General features: G+C 65.0%; 2 protein-coding genes and 2 non-coding genes across 6 annotated transcripts; all 4 read left to right on the forward strand.

Moving 5' to 3' along the window:
- Positions 1–114: 114 nt before the first annotated feature.
- Positions 115–4,093, forward strand: ATP5F1B (ATP synthase F1 subunit beta). The gene is made up of 10 exons (XM_068921112.1): positions 115–266; positions 896–1,078; positions 1,415–1,589; positions 1,969–2,090; positions 2,361–2,545; positions 2,667–2,825; positions 3,044–3,166; positions 3,280–3,492; positions 3,582–3,783; positions 3,888–4,093. Exons 1-10 carry the CDS (start codon positions 122–124, stop codon positions 3,983–3,985), a joined length of 1,605 nt encoding a protein of 534 aa, XP_068777213.1. The 5' UTR covers positions 115–121; the 3' UTR covers positions 3,986–4,093.
- LOC138062665 (small nucleolar RNA SNORD59) lies at positions 1,124–1,198 on the forward strand. Its single transcript, XR_011136574.1, has one exon. It is a non-coding gene; the product is annotated as a small nucleolar RNA SNORD59 (small nucleolar RNA).
- LOC138062664 (small nucleolar RNA SNORD59) lies at positions 2,216–2,289 on the forward strand. Its single transcript, XR_011136573.1, has one exon. It is a non-coding gene; the product is annotated as a small nucleolar RNA SNORD59 (small nucleolar RNA).
- A 690-nt stretch (positions 4,094–4,783) lies between the features above and the next one.
- Positions 4,784–25,165, forward strand: BAZ2A (bromodomain adjacent to zinc finger domain 2A). Of its 3 annotated transcripts, none has more exons than XM_068921209.1 (29): positions 4,784–4,861; positions 11,050–11,187; positions 12,821–13,411; positions 14,531–14,716; positions 15,577–15,798; positions 16,480–16,683; positions 16,783–16,846; positions 16,959–17,067; positions 17,239–17,340; positions 17,560–17,770; positions 17,940–18,001; positions 18,448–18,513; positions 18,602–18,793; positions 18,906–19,160; positions 19,718–19,932; positions 20,209–20,283; positions 20,520–20,682; positions 20,822–20,881; positions 20,981–21,116; positions 21,207–21,763; positions 22,156–22,381; positions 22,642–22,797; positions 22,874–23,037; positions 23,112–23,395; positions 23,489–23,621; positions 23,838–23,984; positions 24,070–24,296; positions 24,378–24,521; positions 24,714–25,165. In XM_068921209.1, the coding sequence occupies exons 2-29, from the start codon at positions 11,052–11,054 to the stop codon at positions 24,880–24,882; spliced, it is 5,256 nt and encodes a 1,751-aa protein (XP_068777310.1). In that variant the 5' UTR covers positions 4,784–4,861; positions 11,050–11,051; the 3' UTR covers positions 24,883–25,165. The 3 variants fall into 3 exon arrangements, with proteins under 3 accessions (XP_068777310.1, XP_068777308.1, XP_068777311.1); XM_068921207.1 differs by lacking the exon at positions 4,784–4,861 and adding an exon at positions 5,367–5,469; XM_068921210.1 differs by lacking the exon at positions 4,784–4,861 and adding an exon at positions 5,367–5,469 and having other exon boundaries at positions 16,786–16,846.
- Positions 25,166–26,828: the final 1,663 nt, after the last annotated feature.

Here is a 26,828-nt window from a genome sequence, read left to right on the forward strand (position 1 = left end):
GACGGCGCTGGCCAGCCCGGCGGCCAATGGGCTAGGGGAGCGGCACGTCACGTGCGCGGAGGCCCCGCCCTGCGGGGGGCTGTGCGAGGCGGGCGGGGCGCTGGGTTCAGTCGGCGCCGCCATGTTGGGGCTCGCGGGTCGCTGCTCGGCCGCCGCCGCCGCCGCCGCCGCCCGCCCGCTGCTGCGGCGCCGCGGGGCCGCGCCGGGCCGCGACCTCCTGCCGCTGCTCCTCGGCCGCGGGGCCGGCCCGGCCGCCGCCGCTGCGCGTGAGTGCCGAACGCCGCGGGGTCACCTTGGGGCCTGCGCGGGCTGGGCTGGGCCGGGCCGGGGGGAGCCCGAGGGGGAGCCCGGGGGGCTGGGGGAGCCCGGGGGGGAGCTCAGGGGTGGACTGGGAGGGCTGGAGGGGGCTGGGAGGAGCCCGGGGGGGACGAGGGGGCTGGGGCAGCGGGGGGAGGTTAGGGGGAGTCTGGGGGCTGAGGGAACTCGGGGGGAGCCCAGGGGGCTGGGGGAGCCCGGGGGGCGCTCAGGGGGAGTCAGGGGGGCTGGGGGAGCCCGAGGGGGAGGTTAGGGGGAGCCCGGGGGGCTGGGGGAGCCCGGGGGTGCTCAGGGGGAGCCTGGGGGGCTGGGGGAGCCCGAGGGGGAGGTTAGGGGGAGCCCGGGGGGCTGGGGGAGCCCGGGGGTGCTCAGGGGGAGCCTGGGGGCTGGGGGAGCTTGGGGGGCAGCGCAAGGCCTTGCTCGCCTGGAGGGGTGCTGTGGGGGGGTTGCGGCAGCACTTGGGTGCAGCGCAGCGGGTACCGCAGTGTTGGGCACCTCCCGGGGGTGCCAGCGAGAGCCGGCCTTGGCCCGGGGGCGCCTCTCCTGCCCGCTGACCTTGACTCGCCCCCCCCCGCCTCAGGACGCGACTATGCAGCGCAGCCGGCCCCCGCCGCCAAGGCGGGCTCCACCACCGGCCGCATCGTGGCCGTCATCGGCGCTGTGGTGGACGTGCAGTTCGACGAGGGGCTGCCGCCCATCCTCAACGCCCTTGAGGTGCAGGGCAGGGAGACCCGCCTGGTGCTGGAGGTGGCGCAGCACCTGGGTGAGCATCCTCCCGCAGGGGGCTGCAGAGGTGGGTGGGAGGGGTCCTCCTGTGATGAGGTATCTCAATGACTTTCGTTCTTCTGAGCGTGCTGAAGCCAGAGATTTCAGTCTGAGAAGGAGGAAGGTGGCTGCGGCAGGGCTCTGCAGCCTGGGCATGGCCCGGGCTCGGTTCTTCTTCGTGCCCTTTTGTACCTGGTTCCCACCTTGGAAGAACCCTTCCTGACACTGCTCCCACTAGACTGTTCCCTTGGCAGGGCCTGCAGAAACTGCCAGCAGCTGTCCTCCAGGGTCAGCTCGAGGGCGCTGGTGTAACGCTGTCCTTGGGCCTTGGCAGGGGAGAACACTGTGCGCACAATCGCCATGGACGGGACAGAAGGCCTAGTGAGAGGACAGAAGGTGCTGGACTCTGGTGCGCCCATCCGTATCCCTGTTGGCCCCGAGACCCTGGGCAGGATCATGAACGTCATCGGGGAGCCTATTGATGAGAGGGGCCCCATCACAACCAAACAGTGAGTGGCGCTGGGAGCGCTGTGGGCCCTGCAGACCTGCGTCGTGCCAGGCTTGGGAGGTGGGTGTGGGTTCAGAGGCTGTTCAAATGGCTGCTGCTTCCCAGCCCCATCAAAGAAGCCTCACTACAAGCCTGCAGCAACTGCCATAGCTGGATATACACACAATTGGGTTGCTTTAAGTGGTCAGAGATGCACAAACAGTGAAGACAAACATGGGGTACCAGCTTTTGTATGTCCTTGCTGCGCGCATGCCCTTCTGGAAGGCGAGCAGCGTTGCACCCGCTCAAGCGGTCTCTTGGGTGGCTGGGATAGCGTGCCCAGCACCGTGGCAGATGGGAGCTGGTTTTGCTGCTCAGCCCCGCTCTGCCTTGCGCTGCAGGTTTGCTGCTATCCATGCCGAAGCCCCTGAGTTCGTGGAGATGAGCGTTGAACAGGAGATCCTGGTTACAGGGATTAAAGTGGTGGACCTGCTGGCCCCCTACGCCAAGGGTGGCAAAATCGGTACGTTGGATGCAGAGAAACAGGGAGGGGGGTTGTGGGTGGCACAGTGCCAGCCCTGCTGAGCAGTTCCAGGGCCTGCGTTGCCCCTGGCCCGAGGCTCAGGACTAGTCCCTCTGCAGGAGTTTCCTTCGCTGATGAGTAACCCTTTGACTTTCGTTCTTCTGAGCTTGCTGAAGCAACGTTTGATTATCTGAGGAGGAAAGGGGTGAAGGGAGTCATCGGGGCAGTTGAATTGACTTCAGGTTGACCAGGGCGTGCTTTCCCTCCCAGGTTTGTTTGGCGGTGCTGGCGTTGGCAAGACAGTGCTGATCATGGAACTGATCAACAACGTGGCGAAAGCTCACGGTGGTTACTCGGTGTTCGCTGGTGTGGGGGAACGAACCCGCGAAGGCAATGACTTGTACCATGAGATGATTGAGTCTGGGGTCATCAACCTGAAAGATGCCACTTCCAAGGTGCACTGGGCCCTCTTCTGTCGGTGCAGGGCGGGGGGTCATCTGCTCTGCCGTGCCCTGTTCAGCACGAGGAGTGAGAAAGAGGCCAGCACCTTGCTAACACTTGGGTCTTGCTCGGCAGGTCGCTCTGGTCTACGGGCAGATGAACGAGCCCCCGGGTGCCCGCGCCAGAGTGGCTCTGACTGGATTGACGGTGGCTGAATACTTCAGGGACCAGGAGGGTCAGGACGTGCTGCTCTTCATTGATAATATCTTCCGCTTCACCCAGGCGGGCTCGGAGGTGTGTGCTGCCCACGGGGAGGGCCCTGACCCTAGGGCAGCTGGGCTTACTGCTGCACGGTCCTGCCTGTTGGGTTCCTGGTGGTGCTGAGGTACCGAAGGTACCGACCAGCCCAGGCTGGGCCTCCCCTCTGCAGGAGCAGCACCAGGCCCCCCTCGGCGGGGCTGCCTCCTTGCTCAGGAGCTGTAGGGTCTCTCACCAGGTCCGTTCCCTCCCAGGTGTCGGCCTTGCTGGGTAGAATCCCCTCTGCCGTGGGCTACCAGCCCACGCTGGCGACCGACATGGGTACCATGCAGGAGAGGATCACGACCACGCGCAAAGGCTCTATCACTTCTGTGCAGGTAACAGCGGGGGGCCTGGGCTGGGGCCCGTCGGGCTGGGGGAGGCCCCGCGGGCTGCCGGGCTCCTGTCTGTGCGGCGCTTGCCTCTGGCCGACAGTCCCCTCGCTCCCCAGGCCATCTATGTGCCTGCTGACGACTTGACTGACCCTGCCCCTGCCACCACCTTCGCCCACTTGGACGCCACGACAGTGCTGTCCCGTGCCATTGCCGAGCTGGGCATCTACCCTGCCGTGGACCCGCTGGACTCCACCTCCCGAATCATGGACCCCAACATTGTGGGGCCCGAGCATTATGACGTGGCCCGTGGCGTGCAGAAGATCCTGCAGGTGAGGGGGCAGGCCAGGCCCCTGTGGGCAAGGCTGGAGGGGACGTGAACACCAGTGCGGGCTGCTCACAGCCCCGTCTCGCCCCATAGGACTACAAGTCCCTGCAGGACATCATTGCCATCCTGGGCATGGACGAGCTGTCTGAAGAGGACAAGCTGACAGTGGCCCGCGCGCGCAAGATCCAGCGCTTCTTGTCCCAGCCCTTCCAGGTGGCCGAGGTCTTCACCGGCCACCTGGGCAAACTGGTGCCGCTGAAGGAGACCATCAAAGGCTTCAAGCAGATCCTGGCAGGTGAGGTGGCCATGCAGGCAGGAGCAGAGAGGAGGCTGGGGGGTCCTGAGCTGGGCTTTGGTGGGGCCCTGTCCCCCCACCCTGACAGTACCGGGTCCCTTCAGGTGAATACGACCACCTCCCGGAGCAGGCCTTCTACATGGTGGGGCCCATCGAGGAAGCAGTGGCCAAGGCCGAGAAGCTGGCCGAAGAGCACGCGTGAGCAGCGCTGGCTGGAGCTGTTCTCCCCGCCCCTCCTGCCCGGCTCCGCGTGGGGCCTGTCTCCAGAGTATTTAAAGTTTCCAATAAAACATTGGCGAAAACGTTGAAAGGAGCCCTGTGTGCTGGGGGCCCCAGGCCTCGAGGGCAGCTGGGGCTGGCGGCCGGGCCGTTCCCCTGCGGCAGCTCCGCGCAGGGAGCGGAGCCCCCAGCACCCTGCCGGGGGGCTGCACCCCATGGCACTGTCCTGGTGGGGGGTGGAGGGGGGATCCGCTATGGGGGGCCGAGCCGTGGGGCAGCCGTGGGGCTGTGCCCAGCTCGCTCTCTACGGGGGCTGTTGCCCTCTGTGTCGGGCTGTGGGGGGGTGGGGGCCCCCGGGGGTGCGGGGGAGCAGCAGGCTGGAGGCCGGGGAGGGGGGAGCGGGCTCGTTTCCCCCCCCCCCCCCCCCCATCGCTCTCACCATGTTGCAGAAGCACAAAAGAGCCATTTGCCCGGCGGGTGCCTCCGCGGCCAGATGGGGCTTTTGTCTGCGGGGCCCGGGGGGGGGGGGCGGCGCCAGGCCCCGGCCGGAGCGGGGGGGCAGGACGGTGCCTGTTGCCCTCGGGGCCCCTTCCCCCCCCCCCCCCCGCCGGGGGCCCGGCGGCACCGCCCGGCCCCGATAACCGGCCCGGCCGCGCCCTGCTCCGCCGGCGGGGGGGGGGGGGGGGCGGTGCCGGTGTCACGGCGGGCTGCGGGGAGCTCCCGGGGCGGAGCTCGGGGCGGGGGGGCTGCCGGGTCCCCGCGGGGGGGGGGGTGGTCCGCTGCTCCTTTAAATGGCGGCGCGGGGCCGGGAGGGGGCGGTGGCGCCGCTGACATCAGCGCGGGGCTCGGACACCGGCAGGTACGGACCGCGCCGGCCCGGCCGCCCCCGGGACCGGGACCCCCCGTCGGGTCGGGACCGGTGCCGCGCGGCGCCCGGCCCGCCGCCCCGTGACGTCACCGGGGATCCCGGACGCCTGGGTCCTCCCCGTCAGCCCGGGGGGGGGGGCGGCACCGGGGTCGCCGGCGGGGCGGGGCGGGGCGGGGCAGGGGGGGCAGCCGGGGCGCCCCCGAGGCCGTGGCCGGGCCGGGCGCGGCGGGGCCCCGCGTGGGGATCCCCCTGCGGGCCGCGCCGCCGGGGCGGCATCCCGCCCACGTGGGCGCGCGGCGCCGCCTCCCCCCCCCCCCGCGCCCGTCCCGTCCCCGCGTGACGCGGGCGCCGCTCCCCGGTGACGCCAGCGCGGCGGCGGCGGCGGCGGTGACGCGCGGCGGCGGGGGCGGCGCTAGGACCGCCCGGCGGCGCGCGGCGCTTCCTGCCCTGCGCCGCTCGGCTCGGCTCGGCTCGGCTCGGCGGGGCCCGGCCCGGCCCGGTCGGCGCTGAGGGGCCGCGCCATGCGGAGCCGCGTCCCGCCCCGCGCCGCGTGAGCCGGGCCCGGGGCGCCCGCCGGGCCCGCACCGCCGCCTCGCCAGGTCCGGGGGCCGGGGGCGGCCGGGGGGCGGGTAACGGTCCGCGGCGGCCGTTAACGGCCGGGGGGGCGCGCGCGGCGCGACGCGGCGGGGGGGGGAGGGGGGACCCACGTCCCTGAGGGAGCCGGCAGCCCCGCCGGGCCCCCCCGGGCCCCCCCGTCCCGCCGGGCCCGGTGAGGCTCCCTCCGCCGTCCCTGAGCGCAGCGGCGGTGCCGCTGGGCCCCCCCCCCCCGGCGACCGGAGAGCCCCGGGAGGCCCCCCCGCCCCCTTCCCATCCCGGGGAGCCCTCTGAGGTTCCCCCCCCGCCGCCTTTCTGGGGATCCCGGGGAGGTTCCCCCCCCCCGGTTCCGCTCCGGCCCCCCCGGTGAGCTTCCCCCCCCTGCTCCGCTCCGGCCCCCCCCGGTGAGCTTCCCTCCCCCCCCGCCGCTCCGGTCCCGATGAGCTTCCCCCCCCCCCCCCCCGCTCCGGCCCCCCCGGTGAGGTTCCCCCCCCCCCCGCTCCGCTCCGGCCCCCCCGGTGAGGTTCCCCCCCGCTCCGCTCCGGCCCCCCCGGTGAGGTTCCCCCCCCCCGCTCCGCTCCGGCCCCCCCGGTGAGCTCCCCCCCGCTCCGCCCCCCCCCGGGAGGTTCCCCCGTCTGTGTGTGGGGGGGGGGGGGACGCTGCTCCTCTTCCCCGAGAGACCGGGGGGGGCGCGGTGCGGGCGCTGTTCGTTTCAACCCGGCCGGGGGGGGCCCAGGCGCCCGGGTGGCAGCGCGTGTCGGGGCGGGGAGGGATCCCGGCGGGCCGGGCCTCCCGCGGGGGCAGCGGCGGCCGGCTCCGCAGCCCCGGTGCCAGCGGCCTTTCCCTCCGCTCCCTCCCCCTCCTGCAGGAAGTGGCCGGGAAATGGCAGCTGTGTTTGTTGCGTCTCTCGTTGTTTTTGAAATGTCCTTTTTAATCAGATTGGGTTTCAGTTTCTGGACCCCCCCCCGTGCTCCTAAGCCTCCTTGGCCGCATCGGCCCCGGGTCTAGCAGCCCACTGGCCACGCAGCCTGCGTGCTGGCGAACGGGGGGGCTTTTTAAACGTGTTTTCAAAGGAACAATGTCGATTAAAAATAAATAACTTTCCTTCCCCACCCCCTCCATTTAGAGCAATGGATTCCCTGAGCTCCTGGCAGGCCCCAGGGACGAGCTGAGCCAGGAGAGCCCTCGCCCCGAGCCCTGCGCTCGGTGCCGGCGCGCGCGCCTCCGTCGTGCCCCGCTCCGCTGCTCGGGCTCCTCCAGCTCTTGGTTGGAGCTGGCTTTGCGCTCGGGCTTTCTCCTGCGGGCAGCGCCTCCCCGCTCCCTGCCAGCGCTGAGGCCCAGGGCAGGCTGTGGTTACGCTGCTGCAGATGCAAGAGAAGGGGAACCAGCCGTTCCTCCCCAGCACCCCGCGCTGCTGAACCGGCGCCGGGGCCGCCTTGGCTCCTGCCAGCCGGGGCTGCTCGCAGCTGGAAGCCGGGCTGGGGCCTGCCGACCTGTACGTGCTTTCTTCCCCTCCTCCTTATCTGCCGCCAGCTGTTCCCTGGGGCTGCAGCGGAGGAGCTGCCGCCTCGCCCCGGGAGCAGGCCTGCGATACGGACCCTGGGCAGGGGCCAGTGCGTCCTCAGGCCCTTGTCCTTGACCCGTCAGCAGCCCCGCGCAGCGCCCTGCCTCGGGAGCTGGTGCATCCCGCTTAGCTGGGCTTGGTTCAACTCAGCTTAGCCGGGCGCGGGTTTGCATGTGGAGTGGGGCTCTGCTGGCTTTGAACAGGCGGTTCTCGGTTCAGCTGGTGCCTGCGCGCTTCCCTCAACGGGCGAGCCAGATGGAAGCCGGGGTAAGCATGTCCCTGCTGGTTGAATTAGGCTGGTATAAAATCACCTCTTAGTTGAGCCTTTTGTGAGCAGAGCAGGCCCAAGCGTTGGTTAAGTGCTGGGTGCGTTGTAGGCGCTGCTGCAAACAGGTTTGTTTTTTTTTTTTTTTAATGATGGCGCGTGCAATTGCTGCCATATTGGCTCTGCCAGCTTCCCTGCGGGAGCAAGGTTGAAATCTAACCTGGAGGAATTACCCCCTGTGCACGCACGTTGTCACCGCCTCGGTTCAATCGCAATTAAAACGCAAGCGAGCCACCCACCCGCCTTCCCGTCCGCTTCAGTCTCACGAACCCAGGCTGCGGGTGTTTAAAATCCCCGGCCGGTGCCGAGGCGCTGGGCTGCAAGCGGCCCTGCCGGTGTGCGCGGCCCTGCAGACCCGCCAGCCTCTCCCTTGCCTGCCTGCCCTCTCCTCCCACTCGCCAGCGCGCGCAGCAGCTCTGGCTGCATCCAGAGCCCTCACCCTAGTTCTCACCTCTGCTGTTAAGTGGTAGGCTCCAGTTACAAGCTGTGGCCCAGTTTGCAGCTTCGCGTTTTATAATGTGTTGGCCGGGGGGGGGGAGGGGGGGATGCCGCTGCCGGGCTGAGCGGCTCCGTGCCCGTGGGCCGCGTGCAGCAGGCGGGGGAGCGCAGCCCCCGGGGCCGGCCGGCCGGCCGGGTGCCCCGCTCCTGCGCGGGGAGCTGATGGCATCCGCCAGCAGCGCACCCAGAGCGCGCGCTGGAGCGAGCGGGGGAGGTCGGGGCCGCAGAGGGCCTGGGCAAACACCCCGCTAACCGCTTGGCAGCGCTCCCGCCCAGCCCCGGCCGGAGGTGCCGAGGGCGGCTGGAGCCGGGAGACGGAGCCCGGGGCGGCCCGGCGCCGGGCTGGGCCTGCGGTGCGGCCTGGACCCGAGGGCGAGGTGGGCGTGCGTTGCTGTGCAGAAATCGCAGAGAGCGCCACTGTCGCCTTTCTCGGGGGCCAGCTGCTCTCCCAGCAGTCAGCACTGCTGCTCCTGCTCTCAAACCCCAACCCTATTAGCTGAACCACTCCTGTTCTATTAATCTCCCTTCTCTTTAAACTCCTCTGTCACTAGCGCTCGTTGTAATTAATTCCCCATCTTCCCTGCTTTTATTTTCCCCTCTTAGCTGCTGTGCTTCTGCTCCTGGCTCCTCTCCCCTCTAATTACCTCTCCTCCCTGCCCCCTCCCTTTACCTGGCGCTCGCCCAGTTTATCCCAGTCTCTCTAATGCTGACCTGGAGCAGCCACCTGTCCAGTTCTGGCACGTCCTTTCGCCGCCTCCTCTGACCTTTAAAAGCCCGGGAGCGGCTTTCCCAGCCAGCACATCAAATGCTGGGTGGTACCGGAAAGGCTTTTTCTCTCTCTCTTTTTTTTTGTTTTTTTTCTTTAACCGCGCTGTGGCCGGCCAGCCTTCCCCCGGGCAGGCCGCGGGCAAGGAGGGCTCCCAGGCCGGCGCGGCCCTGGCCGCCCCGCCGGCGGCGGAGAGCAGGGGCTGGGCGGCGCGGAGGCGGCAGAGCGGGGCGCCTGCCCGCCTTCCCTTGTGGATGCCACCTGTTCCCGGCGAGCAGGCGGCCGGGGGAGGATCTGCGGGCCGCCTTGGGAAGTTCGGGAGCCGTGGTGCGTGCAAGCCGCGTCAGCACCCCCACGGGTTTCCTGAGCGGATGGATCAGCTGCCATGTCCTTAGACCGCTGGGAGAGGGCTCCACGGGCAGCCCGGCGCGCTGTCCACTGCTATTGCGCTGGAAGCAGCAAGGCAGGAACGTGACGAAATCCCCCATCTTGGTTTCGACACGGGCTGTGTTGTCAGCTCCGGGCTGAAACACCACGTCCTCTCCTCCGTGTGGCAGGGTGACAGCTTTTCTGCAGAGGTTGGCGGAGCCTGCGCCTCCGCTGCCCTCCGCCCAGGCGCTGCCGAGGGGGACGGCCTGCTGCGGGGCGCGCGCCTGCAGCCCGGGATGCTGCCAGAGGGGCCAGCGGCGGGTGGTTGGCCTTGGTGCCAGGGTGCTCGGGTTCTTGTCTCGCCTCTGCCGGGGCTCGCTGGAGCCGCCGGCTCTCTCTGTGGCTTTGTTTGCTCTCCCTGCCCCTGCGTGGCTCCTCTGGTTGATAGCTGTTCAGGCGGCTTCTGGCGGTGCCCTTGGCACAACAAGGTCCTGATCTCAAGGTTGGCCACTGCCAGGAGCCATACTAGCGGTTTTCTGGTTTGGAGGGGGAGTGTTTGTTCGTCTTGGGCTCTGAAGGTCATCAGCATGGCTTCTTCCCATCTCTCCCAGCCTGTGCCTAGAGCCAGCTATGCAAGCAGGAATTTCCCTGCAGTCGCTGGCACCCTGGAGGGCTGGTCCCAGAGCTGCTGTAGGACAGAGCCCCACGCGTTGGGATGAGGAGCTGGCCGGGTTTCTCCTTGCGCTGGAGGACTGCAGCCGAACGAGGCAGTTTGGGCCTCCCTGGGGAGTTGGGGCGAGGGAGGCTGCGTGCCCTGGTGCATGGAGCAGGGAGGCCCCGAGCTGCTGAACCTCCAGGCTTCTGCTCTCTCCGCTCTGTAAAATGAGGCCAACCCGGATCCTCCCCTGAAACGGTTGATGAATAAACGTCTCTGAAAGCTGGGTTCTGGGAGGGGAAGGTGCTCTGCGCCTTCCGCCTGGCCTGGGTGGCTGCCCAGCCGGGCTCGGCCGTTTGCCCTTTGTCCGGCGGCCGGCGTGGCGTGGCGTGGCGGTCCGCGCCCAGGCCGTGCTGCGGGGGCGCCAGCCCCCCGGGCTGCTGGAGCAGGGGGAGTGCGCAGCCCGGGCCCCCGCCACAGCCGCAGTCTCCTTTCGGTCCCGTTTCATGGGCTCGCTCATCGCTGCAGTAGCGTTTCTGTGTCTGGGAAGCGTTGCTTTTCCCAGGGAGCTGAGGCTTTGCCGAGGCCCCGCAAGGTCAGAAACCTGCTCTCCGAGGGGAAGCTGATGCTTCGCTGAGAAGCATCCTCTGCTGGGTCTGCCTCTGGCGTCTTCCTTGGAGCCTGCCAGAGTTCCCACCACGCCGCTGCCACGGTCTCACCCTTCACTGGGTCAGGAGCCCTGGGAAGCCAGCAACTTAGAGCAGAGCGCTTGAGTTTAATGCGGAAAGAAGTCCATGCGGGGAGCAAATGAGATTTCTCAGTAACAGCCTTCCCTGGGGACGCTGGAGCGTGGTGACAAGCCTACACTCACGCAGGTGGCAGCTTGCCTAATGCAGGGCTGCTGGTTTGGGGGCCGGCTTGTTGCAGAGGTAGTGCAGAGGTCTCTGTTGCTTTTGAATGGCCCTTGGGGTCCCAGGTGAGGGGGACGCTGCTGCCCTGAAAGGCTTTATTGGTTAGTAGTAGGCAGCTCTTTGCCTTCCCTTGCCCCACTTGTGCTCTCTCTCTTGTGACTCCAGGGTTGGGGCTCTCCCCTGCCTCCAGGCACTTCCGGCAAGGCAAGATGCTTTCCCCAGGGTTTCCTCCACACGGCTCTCTCCGGCACTGCCTGTATTTTAAGGAGCAGCTCTTTGCCCCAGCTCACAGGAGCAGAGGGTTTTGGGTAGAGCCTCCGCTGCCTGGGAGCAGGCACCTGGGGAAGGGCTGGGCTGGTTTGTGGGCAGATGGTCTCCCCACCCTGGGCTCTGCGGTGGGGGTGGCGGGCTGGATGTTCTTAATGGTCTGGAAGTCCCTGTCCCTCCAGGCTCGGGCAGCGTTTAACCCTTCCGTGTCTCTCTTTTCCCCTTCTCAGAAATGGAAACAAACAACCATTTTAACTTCACTGGCCTTTCCTCCGTACCTACTGCCTCAGGACTGAAACCCACGCCTTCCTCAGGGGACAGCCTATACACGAACGGGTCTCCTATGAACTTCCCCCCACAAGGGAAAAGTAAGTGCCCTGGGGAGGGCAGGGGCAGCCAGGGCTGGCCATAGCTTGCCTGTAGAAATCCTTAGGCCCCCGCCATATGCCATTCTCTAGGGACAGAGCGCCCTGCAGACAGCAACTAGCCTTCAGTGGAGAGGGAGTCGGGGACCTCGCTTTTGAGGGTGAACGGTGTGGCCAGTGAGCGTTTGTCAGAAGGGGAGAGAGCTCGGGGAGTCCCAGCTCCCGGGCTTGCTTCGAGGAGACGCTCGGTACCTCGAAGGTTTCTGTGCCAGCGGAGCTGAGCGCCGTCAGCGGGTGCATGCAGGGCAGAACCCCGCAGAGAGTCCTGCTGTGCCCCGGGGCTCGGCAGGGGCAGGACCGATCTAATCCCACACGCTGGTCCCGCTCTGATTTCATGTACTTAATGGGAGGAGGGAGCCTGGGCCATGGAGCCCCTAGGGAGCGTCCCTGGGGGAGTGAGAGTGAGGAGGTGGCCCTGGGGCCAGGCTGTCCTGGGCAGGACATGAAGAGACTATGAAAGAGCAGTGGTTAGCGTGGCTGGGAGGCAAGTCTCCCAGCCAGCGAGTGTTGTGGATCCTGGGTGGCCGTGCTGGATCGGGGAAGAATCAGGGAGGGGTCTGTTGTGTGCTTGCAATCGCTTTGGCCTAGAAAAGAGAGGCCTTGCCAGAACGGGGTCTTTGCGTGGATTTGGCTGGTCAGCTGATCCCTGCGGCAGCCCTGCCAAGTGCTTGACTAATCCCCTGGGATTCCTGTTGCTCTGATCTAGACACTGGCAAAGCCCAGTGGCTGGGCCGGTTTCACCTAATGGGGGAGCTGTGCCTGTGCGCACCCCTGCTCCCAGAGGCTCCAGCTGTGCCTGGGGGTCACTGGGGGTGCAGAGATACGGACTGCCCCGCTTTGTCTGGGTTTGGGCAATGCCAGGGCTTATGCCAGGGCTGCATTGCTGCCCTGCCAGGCAAGTCCCGGAGCCGTGGCTCTGCACAGCTCAGCTCTCTGCCCTGGCTTGCAGTTCCTCGCTGGCATAGTGCCTCCTGAATTTGTCTGTGGCCTGTCGCTACAAAGGCAGCGAGGTCCCAGCCCTGTGAGCTTGCCCAGCTATCATCTTTGCTCGGCTTCCTTCTGCCAGTCAGGGGACACACGCTCCCACTGCTGGCTGATGTGTACTGGGCGAGCTCTGCCCAGATGCATTGAAATCCACTGCTGTCCCAAGGCCCTGGAAGCAGCACTGGGTGCTGGTGTGCAGCTGGGCCGCTCCAGGCACTCGTGGGTGGGATTGGCGGGGCTTCTGGCAGGTGAGGTGACTGCCGTCGCATCTCCCCTCACCTGTTGCTGGTGACAACCAGGGGCAGAGATCCTGTCCTTGAGCAGGGCCCTCGTGGCAGGGGGAGAGGCTGCGTATCGGGCTGTGCTGGGGCAGGTGAGGACGGGGGACTGGCAGGGCAGGAAGCTCTGTGGCTGCTGGGATAGTTTCTCTGTCTCATTTGCTGTTGGTGGAGCCTGGCTGGGTTCTCACGGAGGGAGGCTGCAGTGTCGAGAAATCCCCTCTGCTCCCATGATGGATGTGCTGGGCGGGGGCCTGCAGCTCAGTGCCATATGGCTGACCAGTTTCTCTTCCCCTCTCGCTCTTTCTTCACAGGTTTGAATGGGGGTATGAATGTTAATGGCTTCTCTACTGTATCTCACACTAGTACTTCAGGGACCTTCACCTCCACCACGCATTCCTCCAGCACGCCTCACCTCCACTCCTACGACTGTCTCTGGGACTACTCGCAGTACCAGCCTGCCAGCACTGGCAACCTCAAGGACAGCAGCCCCATCATCTCCCAGTTCTCCAGCCTTGGACAGTACCCGCTCAACGGCATTATTGGGGGCTCCCGGCAAACATCCCCGGGGCACAACACTAACCTGAGGGGGACAGAGCAGGAGTTCTGGGGCAACGGCACCCCCAGTTCGATGGGGCTGAACTTTGACTCGCAGGAGCTGTACGACTCCTTCCATGACCAGAACTTCGAGCTCATGCAGAACGGGCCAGCCAGCTTCTACGCAGCCTCCCAGCCTTCCCCCATGCTGAGCTCCGGCATGCAATCCTTCTCGCTCCCCCAGTGCCCGCAGGATGAGTCGGGCACCAGCGAGGAAGACACAGCCGCAGCCAAAGAGATTTCCCCTGCCATCTCGGAGAATGGGGGCGGGCTGGTGGGCAGCATGGAGCTGGAAGACACGCAGCCAGGTAAGGGCCCTGGCACTGCTGGATGCTGGGTGGGCACAGTTCCTATTTGTAAGGCCTTAGGGACCCCAACTCGTGAGAGTAGGATGGGAGCTGGGTACCTGGCTTTCTGGTTATGTACCAAACGTAGAGCTGGATCTTTTGCCCCTCTGGGAAATGTGGCCTGTCTGACTCCACCTGCCCTGAATCTCAGGCTGGTTTTTGCCTGTCACAGCTTAGGGTAGGCCTTGGGATCCTGTTAGATCGGGCCAGATGCAGCCTGCCAACGTAATTTGCTGACAGGGTGATGTTTCCTGCTACTTCTTCCATGTATGGATGTAGGTGATGAGACGCAGCTGCAGCTCAGGGTCTTTTAGTGCCAAAGGGACTGTGTGGCCCACCTCAGCAGAAAGGCTTGCTGCTGCGCAGCCTGGGTTTGGGAAGCACAGCCTCCTGTGTCTGCTCTCCTCGCCGTGCCCCAGAGGGGTTCCTCGGGGCCAGCTTTGCAGGAGAGAATCTAGCAGCATGGCTGGGAGTGAATACACGAGGACCGACCTCGAGAAGAGCTGAGGAGGAGCCATGGTGGGTGAACCTGTGTGGAAAAGACTGGAGGAGGCAAGGCAGCAAACCGTCCCCAAGGCCCAGAGAGCCGCTGCAGTGTGGGGATTTGGGAAGGGGAAGTGGCTGGGCAGTGGGGAGCCTCAGCATGGTACCCCGGAGGGCTCTGAACGACCGCCAGCCTGAGCGAGAGCCCTGGGCCAGAGCGAAGCGAGGCCACCCAGCTCCCGATTGCCTCTGGTGCCGTCCCTGCAGCTCTGACGTGGCATGAGGAATCGGGAGCCAGTCCCTGTGGTGCAAGAGCTGGGCTGAAAGGCTGCTTCTTGCAGGGCTGCCACATGCGCCCCCTCCTCTCCCCAGCTGCTCTGTTCTTCGGGGGGGGGCCTGTGCACAGATGCAGCTAGCCCTGCAGGCTCCCCGCTCCTGGCTCTGCACAGCTTGGCAACAGAGGAGCTCAGTGCTGTGCTGTCTCCTGGGACACAAGAGCTTAGTGATACCCTAAGGCAGGGATGGCAGAGGCCCCGGGCTCTGTTGCTAACGCATCCTGCTATCACGGGTTTGTTTTTGGTTGGTTGTTCTCTCTAGACTTGAAGATATGCAGCTACAATGGGTCTGCTGCAGCTGTGGTGCCACTCAGCCAGGAGGCATCTGTCTTGGCACCCGACACGGCCAGCGGCTGCCTGGGGGACGCATCTCCTATCACCACTCCTCTGGAAGATGCTCACATCCTGAGCGAAGACCCTCTGGAGCCTTTTGAGTCCCTGGCCAGAGGTAGGGCAGCTGCTGCCCTACTCGGAGGGGCTGGGCCGGTTCAGGGTGTTGCAGCGGACAGGAGGGGCGGCTGTCTGGGCCGAGGTTGGGCAGAAGGCTCAAGCCAGAAGTTTCCTGAGCTTCCCTCCTCCCACGTACGCGGCACTCCCTCCAGGGAGCTTGGCAGGCCGAGCCGGGGCCATGCGGCTGCCCGCAGCACCATGCTGGGCCCGGGCACTGCAGGGTACGGAGAAGCCTGTCCCACCTCTTCTCCTCGCCTCCATCCCTAGCGCAGGGAGCATCCTCCCAGCTCCCGCCCGCTTCCCAAGGGCGACTCGGGCCAGGGCAGAGACGCTGCCTGCGCGCGGGCGGGCGGTGGGGCAGAGCGTGGCGGATGACTGAGGCTTTTCTCCAGTGGCTGCTTCTTACCCGCCGAGTGCCAGCCCTGGGCAGGCCTTCCCAGGCGAGGGGCGGGCCTGCGGCGCCGGCTTCCCCCTTCAGAGCGCCAGCCCTCCTCCACCTTATCCCTTCCCTTCCCAGCTCGGTGACGAAGCTGTTACTCGGTGCCTGAACTTCCGCGCTGGTGAACATCACCATCACCATCACGGCCATTTTGGGCTCCGCTTCCCAAAGGAGGGGGCGTGGCTGGGGGGCCGCCGAAATCCCTTAACCCCTCTCCTGCCGGCCCCTTTTTGGCTGGGGGGGGTTTAATTGTTCCCCAGCTGGCCCTGCTGCTAGCCCCCGATGCCAGCTCTGCCCAGTGGGTCTGGCAGGGCTCTCGGGAGCAGAGATGTGGGTTTGCTTGCCCTTGACGTGTTTGGAGCCGTGTGAGCGCCCCACGTGCGGTCCGGCTGAGGTTCTGGTACTGATACCCCCTTCAGACCCGGGGACCGGAGACCTCTACGAGATGGATGACTCTCAGCTGGTGAGCGACAAATCCCCCCTGGAGGAGCCCCCTGACATGTCCAGCCTGCACTGCTCTGCCAGCCCCTCCCTCAACAACTCCAGCTCCTTCAGCCTGCTGGCGGACGACAGCCAGCCTTCCCACTCGCTCTTCGCCAGCCCCAGCTCGCCGCCCGTCCTGGGGGAGGCTGTCTTGCAAGGTATGTGTCATGCCCAGGATGGAGCCGGTTGCGAGTGGCCTTGGAAGCTCTCCAGGGCGCTGTGCAAAGCAGTTCACGGCCAGCAGAGACGACAAGTCCCAGCAGGCCGGGCTGCGTTTCCAGCCAGCCGTTCAGGCCGTCTCCGCCAGCTGGCTCCCCGAGGGCTGGGGGGAGGGCTGCTGCCTGGAGTCTCCCTTGTTCTGCATTTTCTGCAGCAGCACCTTTGTGTCCGGGCTGCAGGCCCCGGGCCGGCGCTATGAAGTACGTGTGAGCAGAACTGGGACCCTGCATGTCCCACGGCCCTCGTGGTGGGAGCGTAAACCACGAGGGAACTCCAGTTTGGGGTGTGTGTGCTGGAAATGGCCGGTCCTGCCAGCACTTGCGTGGGGAGCTGGGGAGCCTGTTCAGGGAAGAAAACTGCCCAGTTACAAGCGACTGCCCTTAGCACACCCTTGCTGGGTGTGAGCCCTGGCTCAGGGGCGTCCTCCACTCCGGTGGGCAAGCAGCTGAGTGCTGCAGGGTCTGGCCGTAGCTGGATCGTTGTGTGGGCGGCATCCGGGAGGGGGACGCACAGCCACATTTTCCCCCATGGTTGGACCGGGGTGGGGGCCGTCTGGTTTCATGGGCGGAGCAGGAAGGGAGCAGAGCTCAGCGGTAACGTCCCCGACCTTGGCTTTGCAGACAGCAGCATAGACCTGAATAACAGCAGTCACACAGGGCCAGAGGACTCAGAGTCCCTGGAGCTTGACCCTCCGCTGGAGCCGGAGTCCCCAGCCCCTTCTCCAGAAGAGGAAGAGGAAGAAGGTGGTGACAGCTGTCCGGAGACTTCAGCTGCGCCTGAAGGAGAGAGCGAAGAGGCAGCCCCCCTCAGTGCGTCAGCAGGTGGTAAGGAAGGAGACTCCTCCCTTGGCTGTGCCAGCCCCGGGCGACAGGCCCTTCAGCCAGCGCTCGCTGAGCAAAGGGTCTCTGTCTCTGCTGTCTCAGCAGGTGATGTCCCACGGAGGCGCATTGCCACCCAAGAGGAGGTGCGCTTCCCCCTGCAGCACGGGTACGTGGTGCTGTCCCTGTCCCTCTGCCCTGTCACCAGCCCCACTGCAGGCCGCGATCCTTGCACAGCTGAGGCTGTGCAGGGCCCCGGCTGAGCTGATCTTTGTGCCCAGGTGGAGAAGAGAGGTGCGGATCAAGAAGGGCAACCACCGCTGGCAGGGGGAGACATGGTACTACGGGCCCTGTGGGAAGAGGATGAAGCAGTTTCCGGAGGTGATCAAGGTAAAAGTGCCGGGGTGAACTGGGCTAGAGCAAGCGCAGTGTCAGCGAGGCTGCCTCCCACCCAAAAGCAGCTGCTGTCCAGCTCAGGGTGCAGGTGTTGCTGTCAGCAGCCATGTCCCCTGAGCCTGCCCCCTACCCTGTGCCTCTCTCACGGAGCTCTCCTCCTCCCAGTACTTGAGCAGGAATGTGGTGCAGGACGTCCGGCGTGAGCACTTCAGCTTCAGCCCACGCATGCCCGTTGGGGACTTCTACGAGGAACGGGACACGCCTGAGGTGGGTTTTGGGGGAGCAGGTGGGATGCAGCCCTGCCTGGAGCTGCTGCCCGGGCTGAGCTGCCCTTCCCACGTGCCAGCAGGCGCTGAGCACGCAGCTCCCCGGGGCACTCCCCGCCAGGCGCAGGGGGCCCAGGACAGAGGCCGTGCCGTGGGCTGGGACGCTGCTCTGGCAGCAAGGGTGCCCCTTCTGGGATTGAGCCTGGGTTTTTGCCTGCAGGGTCTGCAGTGGGTAAAGCTGAGCCCTGAGGAAATCCCATCACGCATCCAGGCCATCACAGGCAAGCGTGGGCGACCCCGCAACGCAGAGAAAGCCAAGCCCAAGGAGACACCCGCTGTGAAGCGTGGCCGGGGCCGGCCTCCCAAAGTCAAGATGGTCGACTTGCTGAGCAAGACGGATGCTCGGCTGCTGAAAAGACTGGAAGCCCAAGGTACCCCCTTTCCTGGCCCTTCATGCCCTGCAGTGGGGCTGTGCCACACTGCTCCAGTTTGAGGCCTCTCCCGGGGCAGAGATGGCAGCCAGCCACAGCCTGGCTCTGGAGCAGCATCAGAGCCCCAGCGCCTTGTCCCTATCACTAACCATCCTCTCTGCTCTTGCAGAGGTGCTCAGCGAGGAGGACAAGTTGAAAATGAGCAAAATCAAGAAGAAAATGAGGCGGAAGGTACGAGTGGCTGCATGGGGAAGGCGGGGCTAGGGGTGTCCTGCCAGGAGCCGTCTCCAGGACCCTGTCTGGTCTCCTGTGGCTCTAGATCCAGCAGCAGTTAGGGTTGAGCTGCCTCCTGGGGCTCTGCCAGTCGCCAGGTGCCTCAGGAGCCTCCCCTTCCCACAAGGGTGGGTGTTAGTAGTTCCTTCCTCTGGCAGCACTGCTGCCTCCCGTGCAGTGAGCTGTTCCCAGCCTGTGGTGCAGCCGTGTGTCGGGCCCTGCTCTGCCTGACCTCGCAGTGCTGGCTGTACCGGGGCTGTGACCCCCGGGCCAGCCAGGCCGGGGGCACTGCGGCTACCCCAGCAGAGCAGCCATGGGCAAGGGAACTGCCTCTTTGCTCTGCCCGGCGTGGGAAGGCCTCGCCTTGGCCACCGATTCCCTGAGCTGGATCTCGTCCCTTCCAGGCCAAGAACAAGCAGAAGCAGGAAGCCAAAGCTCCTAAAGCAAAGGAGACCAAGAAGAAGTCCAAGGTGAGTGCATGGGGGTGCAAGGTGGCCTGGAAGAGGGGAGTGGGGACGGAATCACTCTCTCCATGTGACCTCCATGATCTGTCCTCAGACCAAGGAGAAGAAGGGCAAGACAGAGAAGGGCAAGGAAAAGGTGCGGCCCAAGGAGAAGAAGGGCAAAGCGGCTCGCAAGGTGGACAAGAGCCTGTTGGCCCAGCGGCGCCTGGAGGAGCGTCGGCGGCAGCAGCTGATCCTGGAGGAGATGAAGAAGCCCACAGAGGATATGTGCCTGGGGGACCACCAGGTCAGCTGGGCCTTGAAGCGGGACGTGGAGGGATTTGGCTGGGCTGAGCTAATGAGCCACCTGCCTGCTTGGTGCTTCACACCCTCTGATTGTCATCTCTCCTTTCCTGCAGCCCCTGCCAGCCTTCTCCCGCATCCCAGGCCTCGTCCTGCCCAGCCGCGCCTTCTCCAACTGCCTCACCGTTGTGGAGTTCCTCCAGAGCTACGGCAAGGTCCTGGGCTTTGACCCAGCCAAGGACGTGCCCAGCCTCTGCACGCTGCAGGAGGGGCTGCTGGGTGTGGGCGACAGCGTGGGCGAAGTGCAGGACCTGCTGGTGCGGCTGCTGCAGGCTGCGCTCTATGACCCTGGCCTGCCTCCCTACTGCCAGGTGAGCTGGCGGAGGGCACTGCTGGTGCTGCTGGCCTCGGCTCCTAGCTGTGCTGCGGACTTCCCCCTTTCCCCCTGTCCCCTGCCTTGTTCCCTCGTTGCTTCGTCCAGGCTGGAGATGCTGGTGAGGCTGGTGCCCCACTGAGGCGCAGGGTCCTGCAGGCTTGGGACAGGAGACTACTGTGATTTGGGATTCTGGGTGTTTCTGCTCCTCTTGGCACAGCCAACAGCTGCGCAGCCTCCTGCCCCCTCTCCCTGTGCATGTTCAGCTCCTGGCCTCATCCCACATGTTCTCGGCCCCCAGAGGCAGCAGTCAGGATGTTCCCAGCCATCTGTCCTGCTGCACAGGCCTTGGAGCACAGCAGACGAGATGCCTCCCTAGTCCCAGCCTGGCTCTCTTGGGACACTCTTGGGTTCATTCCTACTTGGATTTGGGTTGCCTGGCCCTGGTTTTCCCATCTGTGAGGTGCTGGCGTCCTTTTCATGCCCTGGAAAATCCCCCATTTTTCCCAGTGGGCAGGAGGGGGACTCCCTAAACACCCCTTCTGCTCTGCCCAGTCCCTGAAGATCCTGGGAGAGAAGGTGTCGGAGATCAGTCTGAACCGTGACACCGTTTCTGAGATCCTGCGCTGCTTCCTCATGGCGTATGGGGCAGAGGATGACCTGTGCGATGGGCTGCGGACGAAGCCCTTCCAGGCACTGCCCCCGGACAAGAAAGCAGCCATCCTGTCCTTCCTGGTGAACGAGCTGAACAGCAGTGCCCTCATCATCAAGTGAGCAAGGCGGGGGGGGGGGGGGGGGGGGGGGTGCAAAACTCGTCCTCTTGCATCTTGGCCACTCTGAGGCCAACCACAGTGCAGCCACATGCCTGCTGCCTCACTGCCAGCATGTGCTGCCAGGCCTTGCAGCCCCATGGGCTGTGCTACCATGCTTCTGGGCACAGGGTGGGAAGGGCTGGGCTTCTTCATGTCCTGTGTGGCCCCATCTCCTTCCCCATCAGTGCCGTGTAGAGCAAGTCGTTTGCAGCTGAGCTCCTTGTCTCCTTGCAGCGAGATTGACAAGACCCTGGAGAACATGTCCAACTACAGGAAGAACAAGTGGATCATCGAGGGCCGGCTGCGCAGGTGGGTGCTGCCAAATCCAGCTTGTGAAATTCCCTGACGTGCCAGTCTCTATGCGAGGAGGACTGTTGTGGCTAGGAGCTACTCTGTTGTCTCTGAAACCTTCCCTTCTGCTTCCTCATTCTCCCCACTGGAGATGGGACCTTGCACTAGAAGTATCTTAGGCTGTTATATAACTGCATGTCTCAGCCAGCTGTTGGGACTGGCACATACTGGACACTTCTGCTGTGACTTGGCAGGTTGAAGATTGCTCTGGCCAAGAAGACGGGCCGTCCCGAGTCAGAGATCACAGGCTTGGACGATGGGCGGAGGAGACGCAGCTCTCGCCTCACAGAGGAGAACGGCCTGGAGATGGAGGAGGAGGAGGAGAGCCGAGGCCGGAAATCCCGCAAGGATGAGGAGGTGACGTGCCTGTGTGGGGTCAGCTGCTTGTGGGGAGCAGTTTGGACCAGAGCACAGTGGAGATTGGGAACTCGGCTTCCTGGGTTCTCTTCCTAGTTCTGCCAGTGTTTTCCTCTGACCAGTCTCTTCTCTCTCCCAGGCTGACACTTCTGCATCCAGTGTCCCTGAGCTGGAGAGACAGATCGAGAAGCTAGCCAAGGTAACCTGGCAGGGGACAGGGCTGCTGGGCTTCACTGCTGGTGCAGCTCTGTTGGGGGGGCCCCTCCCAGCCCTTCACCCTGCTGTGCTCTCCCTACAGAGGCAGATGTTCTTCCGTAAGAAGCTGCTCCATTCCTCGCAGACGCTGCGGGCATCCTCTCTGGGCCAGGACCGGTATCGGCGGCGGTACTGGGTCCTGCCCCACCTGGGTGGGATCTTCGTGGAGGGTACGGAAGGTGAGTGGGAAAAGGTTCCCAGGGGGGCAACATTGGAGGCCCCTTCTGGAGGGGAACCACATGGTTCACCTCCTCTTCTTGCCCTTACAGTGGCTGAGCCAGTGCCAGAGGAGCGCACAGAGGAGAAGGTGGTTTGCCACGTCTCCCCGGTCAAGGAGGAGCCAATGGACATGCCCATTCCCAACCGAACGAACTGCACGATCTCGCGCTCCCGGGGCCGGCCACGAAAGAGCAAAGAGGAGCTGTCTCAGCACTGTGGACCCAAACCTCCTCCTGTCAACGGGGTCCTAGAGGATTCAATGTCCTTGGGCCAGAGCCAGCACGACCTCAGCCAGTCTGCCTTCTTGTCCTGGCTGAGCCAGACGCAGTCATCCCTGCTGAAGGACTCTGTGCTCACCCCGGACAGCAGCCCCGGAAAGGGGGACTCGGGTCTCCCGCCTGTTGAGGCCCTGACTGATGCTGAAGCGGAGGAGGAGAGTGCCACAGACGTTACAGAGAAACAGGGGCCCTGGCTCAACCTGCTGCCCCGGACACCCTGCGATGACCGCGCCCCCCTTGCTACCTCTTCAGCCGAGCCCTTGCCAAGAGCCAGCTCGCAGCCCCGCAGCCAGCACCGGGGGGAGCAGCCCAAGGCCTTGACCAGGCAGGTATGTGCTCAGACATCCTCGGTGGAAGGGAGACCTGGGGAGGGAGGCTGTGTCCAGGATTTCTGTTTCAGCATATGGTGACCCCTTGGGAAATTGCCTGTCCTATTGGATGAAGAAGGGACCTGCCTCTGGCTCTTTGGAGGGGAAAGGCCTGGGGGATCCTCTGCCTGGGCACATTTGACCCAAATGGCCAGGGAGATGCTGTTCTTATGGTTGCATATCTGTATGGTGGGAACTTGGTCCTGCTGCTCTCAAAACCTCTGGGCCAAGGCTGCAAAAATTGATGGAGCTGCCTAGCGGAGGCAGCTGTGGGCAGCTGCAGTGCCTGGGGTCGGGGGCCCAAGGAGGGGTGTGTGCCTGGCCCTTCTCTGACCTGCTCTGTCTCTTCCCAGCTGAACGGCCTCCCTGCAGATGACCCCACGTCTCCCCTGCTTGCTTCCACACCGGTCCATGCTGGCACCAGGGTCCATGGCGCCTGCCCAAGGAGCCGGAGCAGCCTAGAGAAGCTCCAAGACCCACCAGGGCAGCCCAAACGCCGGGGGCGGCCCCCTACAAAGTTCTTCAAGCAGATTGAACAGAAGTACTTGACCCAGCTGACGGAGCAGCCTGTTCCCCCTGGTGAGCCCCCCGCTCCTCTCCTTCCCTGTCTGCCCTGGCCAGAAACACCAGACCCTCTCGTGGGCAAAACCATCTTCTTCCTAGGCTAAGGCGTGTGCATCTGAGAGCCATGGCCTGGCTTTTCTGCTCCCTGATGAAAGCGCAGCATGTCCAGCAGGCAGTGGCCTGAGCTGCCACGCCTGGGTCCCGCTCCCTACTGTACTGGGCCCTGGGGCAGGATTTTGCAGGTGCTGAGCTGGCTGTGTGCCATTGCCTTGCAGAAATGCAGAGTGGCTGGTGGTGGCTGCAGGACCCTGAAGAGCTGGAGGCAGTGGCCCGTGCACTGCACCCTCGGGGAATCCGGGAGAAAGTTCTGCATAAGCACCTCACCAAGCACAAGGATTATCTGCGGGAGGTCTGCCTGCGCACCACCACTGGTAAGGACTACCCGCAAGGGCCAGGGCATGTGCCCAGCTCCGTGCCTTCCCCGCTGAACCCTTCCTCTCCCCGCAGACCCCATCTTCCACCTGCGCCCAGAGGCAGCCGGCACCGCTGTGTCTCAGGAAACCTTAGCCCGGTGGTCAGTGATGGAGCGAGCCTACGAGACCGACCTCTCCATCCTGCAGTGGGTGGAGGAGCTGGAACAGCGTGTGCTGATGGCAGATCTGCAGATACGAGTAGGTGCTGGGAAGGGGCTGCTGGCAATCCACCCCCGGCCTGGCACCCTCTTCTGAGCCTGTCTCTGTTGCAGGGCTGGACGTGTCCCAGCCCCGACTCCACACGGGATGACCTGCAGTACTGTGAGCACAAGGTGGAGCCCCTGGAAGACATCACCATCAAGAACCGGCGGGAAGGACTGCCCCTGTGCCGGGAGCACACGAACCCCCTGGACCTGGCAGTTCTGCGGCTGGCAGCGCTGGAGCAGAACGTGGAGCGGCGCTATCTGAAGGAGCCGCTCTGGCCGTTGCATGAGGTGGTGGTAGAGAAAGCGGTGCTGAGCAACCCTGAGGAGCTGAGCCTGGGCTCCAGAGAGATGTGAGTCCCTTGTCCTTGCACAGCTGAGACTGGTTTAATTAGGATATGGACAGCCCTGGCTTAGCACTGCCTTCCCTTCTCTACCTTCCCCAGTGCGTACGAGATCACGCCCCGAATCCGGACATGGCGACAGACTCTGGAGCGGTGCCGGAGCGCGGCCCAAGTCTCCCTGTGCATCTACCAGCTGGAGAAGTCCATTGCCTGGGAGAAGTCAGTCAACAAAGTGGTGAGAGCCTCCATGCTGTCCCTGCCAGGCAGGAAAGCCAAATTCCCTTGGGGTCAGCATGGCCCAGCTGTGCCTGGCCAAATTCCCTACTGCAGGATGGCTGCGGGTTTGAGGCCATGCTGCCCAGGGCGGTGGGGACAGGGAGGCCCGCTCTGCAGGCTCAAGCTCGTGTAGCCTCGCGCGCCGTGCTGCCTGCCTGACCCCTGCTCCCCACAGACTTGCCTGGTGTGCCGGCGTGGAGATGATGATGAGCACCTGCTGCTGTGCGATGGTTGTGACCGTGGCTGCCACCTCTACTGCCACCGGCCCAAGATGACGGAGGTGCCCGAAGGCGACTGGTTCTGCTCTGTCTGCCTCTCCCAGGTAGGTCGCGGAGGAGGCCCTGGACGTGGGCTGGGAGCCAGGTTCGCTCAGGCTCAGGCTGTGACCACGTTCCTCTTCCCTGCAGGCGGAGGAATATCGGGACCCCAACTCGCCCCGGCGAGGCAAGAAGCGGAAGCGGGGGCGTCTCTTTGGGGTGGGCTTCGTGGAGGCAGACGAGAGCCCCCGGCGCCGGGCAGCCTCGCGCCGCCGCGAGGGCCTGGCAGTGCCCCGCTATGCGGGTGAGGGCCTGTCCCCCTCCAAGCGGAGGGGCGCGTCATTGCGGGGCCAGCCCAGCGACCTGACCTTCTGCGAGTGAGTAGGGGCGCGGGGGCCTGGGGCCGCAGGGGCAGCCACGTCCCTCGGCTCCCCCTGACTGGGTCCTTCCGCCCCCAGGATCATCCTGATGGAGATGGAGTCGCACGAGGACGCCTGGCCCTTCCTGGAGCCCGTCAACCCCCGCCTGGTGCCCGGCTACCGAAAGATCATCAAGAACCCCATGGACTTTGCCACCATGCGCACGCGGCTGCTCCGGGGCGGGTGAGTGCAGGGTGCTCCCGGGCTGCGTGGGAGCCGGCGGCAGGCTCCGGAGGGCTGGGGCTGGGCAGCGTCATGCGGCTGCCTGCTGCCCTGCCTCCACGGCCGGGTGAGCTGCCTTGGCGGGGGCCGGGCCGGCCCGGCAGGGAGTCCCACGGGCTCCCCGGCCGGCTCTTGACTGCCTGTTCACCCCAGGTACACGAGCTCCGAGGAGTTCGCGGCTGACGCCATGCTGGTGTTTGACAACTGCCAGACCTTCAACGAGGACGACTCGGAAGTGGGCAAAGCCGGGCACGTCATGCGCAAGTTCTTCGAGAGCCGGTGGGAGGAGTTTTATCAGGGAAAACATGCTACTAATCCGTGAACGGGGGGCGGGCCGGGGCACCCACCTGCCTTCCCACACCCGGGCGGGGGCTCGGGGACACCCCTCCTGCCGCCCTTGCTAAGAACTGACTCCTCTGGAGCTGATCTCGCTGCCTGCTGAATTCCTACCGGAGGCCGGTCCCCGGCCAGTGTGAAAAGGGCCCCAGCCTTGTTCCGCAGGGACCACGGCCCTTTTCCGCTGCCCGGACCCCCCCACCCCCAGCAACACAAACTCACAGACTGTGTAAGCCAAAAAGAAAAAAAAAAGAGGTGTTTTTTCTTTCTTTCTTTTAAATTTTATTTTCTAATTAAAAAAAAAAAAAAAACAGAACCCTTTTCCCCCCACCCCACCTGACAAACGAGGAAAGCGAATCCCCTGCTGGGAATATTTAATAATAGCAATAGTTCGTAGTGAATGTGTAAGAACACTCCTGTGCAGTGTCGTACATGCATTAACGGCCAGTAAAGTGGACTTAACCCCTCGCCCGCCTCGCAGCCCCCCCCCCCCACACTGCTCCCGCTCACTCGCTGGCTCCCCCGTCGCCCTGGGCCAGGATCACCCCTTCACCCGCATCACGCCTGACTGCGCAGACACTTTAGCTGGGAGGGTGGTCCCCCCCTCGGTGCCATCCCGGGTCCTGGCCCTGGCTGCAAACCCTTCTGCTGTAGGAGTCCCCCTGCTCCCTGCACTGCTCCCGCCCCACTGCTCCGGGGCTGGGATGTTGGACGGACGGCCCCTACTGATCTGGCTCCAGGGACCAAATTGGGAAGGGCAGGGGGGCCCCGGACAGCCCCTTCCCTGCCTTTGCCTCTCAGGAAGACCCCGGCCCCCCTGCCCTCCCCTCCCCTCTGCAAGGACCCCCCAGGGCTGGGCCTGGGGTCCTGGCCCCCCCTAGACTTTCTCCCTCTCCCCCCCCACCCCAAATTGGGATCCCTCAGGGACGCTACTGCAGGCCCCGGGTAGGGAGGGGGCCTGGCCCGGTTCCTGCACCAGAACATGGACTTGAAGCCTCAGGCGGGTGTTGGTGTCCTGTTCCCCCACCCCCCACCCCCCCGAAACCCCTGCCAGGGCACCGGGGGTTGCACTCGGCGGGGCGGGGGGCCGGGCCGGCCCCCTGCCCCTGAGCACGCACTGCCCGGGCTGCGGGCGGCCGGAGGCTCCGGGCAGCGAGCAGGCACCTACCTCAGTGGGGAGGCGCCCGCGGGGTGCCCGGCTCGGCCGCCCCCCGCCCGCCCGCTGGCACCCCCAGGCTGCGGCAGCCCCGGGCGGAGGGGCCGGCCCAGACCCCCGCCAGCCCGGGGGCGCCCGGGCCGGCCCAGCCCCGCCAGCCGGGATATTACGGGTACTCGCTCTGGGGCGGTTCGGCGGCTGGCAGGGCCTCGCGGAGGCGCCGGGGGGCCACGGGCACGTCCCCCCATCACCGGCCCCACAGAGCACTGAAAACAACTAACCTACCTGGGCGAGAGGGGCAGGGGGCAGCCAGCCGCGCACCCGCTCCCCGCCTGCCCCACTCTGGCGTCTTTAAAAGTAGCCTTTTTTCTATCAGATAACCTCAGAAACTTTTTATTTTATTTTATTTTTTTGCTTTGAAATAAGAGGTGGATTTGAAGTCTATTTGAACTGACTTTATATTACGCATAAATATTTATATTTTATCTAAATAACTGCGCTGTAACAAACTTTTTTTGTGGTTTGTTTTTTAGTAATGTTTTGGATCTGTCAGGTTTTTTTCCGTCGTGGGAAAGTTTTTGGGAGTCTCCGTATTGTTCTCGTGTTTGTTCGGTTGAAGTTAATTCCCCCCCCGTCCCCCGTTTCCCCCCCCCTCCCGTGGCCCCGGTTTCTGACCCCGTGTAGCCCCCGCCCCGGTAACGCACCCCGCCACGGCCCAGCTCCGTGCCCGCGCGCGCTGCAGATGTCGATCTGGACTGAGGGGAGAAGCTCTAAGA

Source organism: Struthio camelus, chromosome 28, assembly GCF_040807025.1.
Source record: "Struthio camelus isolate bStrCam1 chromosome 28, bStrCam1.hap1, whole genome shotgun sequence".
Classification (NCBI taxonomy): domain Eukaryota; kingdom Metazoa; phylum Chordata; class Aves; order Struthioniformes; family Struthionidae; genus Struthio; species Struthio camelus.

What these genes read in the sequence shown, in the direction of transcription:
- ATP5F1B (XM_068921112.1), top strand. Translation starts at nt 122, where the DNA reads ATGTTGGGGCTCGCGGGTCGCTGCTCGGCCGCCGCCGCCGCCGCCGCC. An exon ending in CCCGGCCGCCGCCGCTGCGC is followed by an intron (nt 267 to 895) that starts GTGAGTGCCGAA and finishes CCCCCGCCTCAG; the next exon opens with GACGCGACTATGCAGCGCAG. An exon ending in CTTCAAGCAGATCCTGGCAG is followed by an intron (nt 3,784 to 3,887) that starts GTGAGGTGGCCA and finishes GGGTCCCTTCAG; the next exon opens with GTGAATACGACCACCTCCCG.
- BAZ2A (XM_068921209.1), top strand. Translation starts at nt 11,052, where the DNA reads ATGGAAACAAACAACCATTTTAACTTCACTGGCCTTTCCTCCGTACCT. An exon ending in AATCCCGCAAGGATGAGGAG is followed by an intron (nt 20,683 to 20,821) that starts GTGACGTGCCTG and finishes TCTCTCTCCCAG; the next exon opens with GCTGACACTTCTGCATCCAG. An exon ending in ACGCGGCTGCTCCGGGGCGG is followed by an intron (nt 24,522 to 24,713) that starts GTGAGTGCAGGG and finishes TGTTCACCCCAG; the next exon opens with GTACACGAGCTCCGAGGAGT.